This window comes from Seriola lalandi, unplaced genomic scaffold (assembly GCF_002814215.2).
Source record: "Seriola lalandi dorsalis isolate HSWRI2012SDOR001 ecotype SW California unplaced genomic scaffold, Sedor1 jcf7180002051444, whole genome shotgun sequence".
NCBI classification, from domain to species: Eukaryota; Metazoa; Chordata; class Actinopteri; order Carangiformes; family Carangidae; genus Seriola; species Seriola lalandi.
The window spans coordinates 4,844-7,317 of record NW_019521997.1 but is presented as its reverse complement, the minus strand read 5'-3'; the positions used below and the strand labels follow the sequence as shown (position 1 = coordinate 7,317).

Genomic DNA, 2,474 nt, shown 5'->3' with positions numbered 1-2,474 from the left:
TAAGAGCAGACAAAAGCAGTCAATCAAAAACATTTGAATCATTATTAAAGTCGATCATCATGTAAAATGCCTCACTTTCTTCTTCTCAAATGTGAGGATTTCCTGCCTTTTTGTGTTATATCACTGAACGTCTTCATCAGCTGGACAAAACAAGCCGTCACACACTGGGCTCAATGATGGACACTACATTACTTTCAAACAACCAGTATTTAAAAGACAGATTAATATATAATGAAGAGAATTGTTAGTGATAGTTAGACCCACACATGAGTCAGAGCCTCAGTATGGCAAAAATTATACATTCATCATATAACAAGACGAGGTAAAACCTAGTGAAACCTACTGAGCTGTGACTGCAGCTGGATTGACTTTTAAACACTCAGAGAGAAAGTTAGAAGCGACAGACTATCTTTCTTTTTTTAAAGTTATTTTTCCAGGCTTTTGCTTTTATTACAGTCATAGTGAGAAAGAGACGGAAAAATTGGAGTGAGAGAGATAGAGAGAGAGAGAGAGAGAGAGAGAGAGAGAGGATGACAAAGCGCCACAGGCCACAGACAATAAATCTTATTTAGTCTTCACACAGAGCACAGCCTCCGTCTGGAATTCCCAAGAGTTTAGTCTTTATTTACTTCAACTCCAGAGCGGACGGAGATCTGCACTCCACTAAGAAGTGGTAGAAGTACCATCAGTCAGTCAGTCAGTTAGTCAGTCAGGGACATTTGCGATTATAGGCCTGGTCCCTATGTTGTGGTCCAGCCAAAAATTGCTTTAATCAGTGTGACAACAAATTCACTCAGTTTGTGTACCAGTCAGAAACGGTCAGTGCAGCAGCAGAAGACATTAGTATGAATGTAGTGTTTCTTACTTACGTCGAGAGGAGTAATTCAGATCAAAATACACCTGCATTTTGATGGTGTCAAGGGACGGGCTGCAATCCTCCATGAGTCTATCCAGACACAGCTGTGAGACATAAAGCAGATGGACTGACCACACTGAGCTCATATCGTCTGTATTTATCATAAAAACTACACTAAATCTGTTTAAAGTTGGCTAATTATAGACTAACAGTAAAGAAATAAATTCAGCATTTCTCAGCAGAGTTTTATACAGTGTGGGGACAGCTCACTGCATCGAAATGCTTTCTATCATGTTGCAAAATAACATTTACAGACATTTTATTTAGCCTTTAACAGGGTAAGCAGAACACAAAATCTTTTAATTTAAAAACAATTTAATAGTTATAGTAAAATACATTTGATGTGTGGCCTCTGGTCAAAATATTAAGGTGGGTGCTTATTTCTAAAACCCTGACTATGGCCTAACTGATTACAAAATAAATGTACATAATAGCTACAAACATATTTGTGTAAAATTTGTCCTTTTTTTATTTATTTTAGATATAATATTTCTAGAATATTAGCTAAGTCTAACAACATGAAAATGCATTTCAACATACTGACGAACATGAAAAGTTGGTTTCCACATAGTTACAGTAACTAACCTCCTCCAGTTTCTGGACATCTTGTTTGGTCAGCGTCCGGTCAACATTAAATCCATGTCTCGGGTCGAGCACAACAGATTTCACCTGAAGATATTGAAAAAGAAAAAATGGAGCTCAGTCACCCAGGGCTGCCGGTCTGGGTTCAAAGACAACAGTAAAAGTATTTTAGTCCCAGAAGATCCAAATATGACTGACTATATAATAATATGACTGTATTCAGAGGAGTTTAGGAACTACTTTCTGTCTACCCTTGTTACAGCGTGTGAATAAATGATGGCGCATTAACATCTACGGTTAGTTAGCTAGCTAGCTAGTTTCAATTTAATTGGGGTTACTGACCATGAAAGCCGCCAGAGTGTCGGACACAGCATGTCCCCTCTCAGCGCACTGCTGCACTATTTCACGGATAATGGTTTTAATCACACTCTCTGCGTGAGCACGAGACATTTCTACCGACAGAAAGTACGTAACTCTCGCTTAATTATAGTTCAATGATACAGCTTGCTACAGCCACTGCAGCTTGTTGATAGCTTGGTTGCCACGGTAACATGGAACGTCACAGTGTCCGCTAGGCAAAGGTAGAGTCTTTGAATAGAAGGTAGAAACTTGAAAAGCCTTAAATATTTTCCTTCAACAACTTTGTTTTGTTTCACGGTACCCCTATGTATATAGTTTGGTTTTGTCCTTTTGAAATATATTAGTTTATTATTCTTGTATCAACACCCTTATTTACTGTTGCATTTATTTCCTTCTTTTATTGTGTTTGTTTTATTTGTAGATAGATAGATAGATACTTTATTTATACCGTAGGGGAAAGTCATGTGTCCATTAGCTCACTGTTGATAATAATAATAATAATAATAATAATAATAATGATAAAAACAGTTAGATTAGTCCACATCCTTTGGCTGAGGTGTTGTAGAGCCTGATGGCAGTGGGAACAAAGGATCTCCTGAACCTCTCTGTTCTGCAG

At 37.7% G+C, this 2,474-nt stretch overlaps 1 protein-coding gene across 1 annotated transcript; it reads right to left on the bottom strand.

Annotated features, from left to right (window-relative positions):
- Window positions 1–869: 869 nt before the first annotated feature.
- LOC111649630 (cilia- and flagella-associated protein 206-like) lies at window positions 870–1,970 on the bottom strand (the record flags this gene model as incomplete). The annotated part of the gene is made up of 3 exons (XM_023399364.2): window positions 1,841–1,970; window positions 1,502–1,585; window positions 870–960 (listed from the first exon to the last, which is right to left on the bottom strand). Coding segments are annotated over exons 1-3 (283 nt in total), but the record flags the coding sequence as incomplete, so codon positions are not given.
- Between the last annotated feature and the right edge of the window lie 504 nt (window positions 1,971–2,474).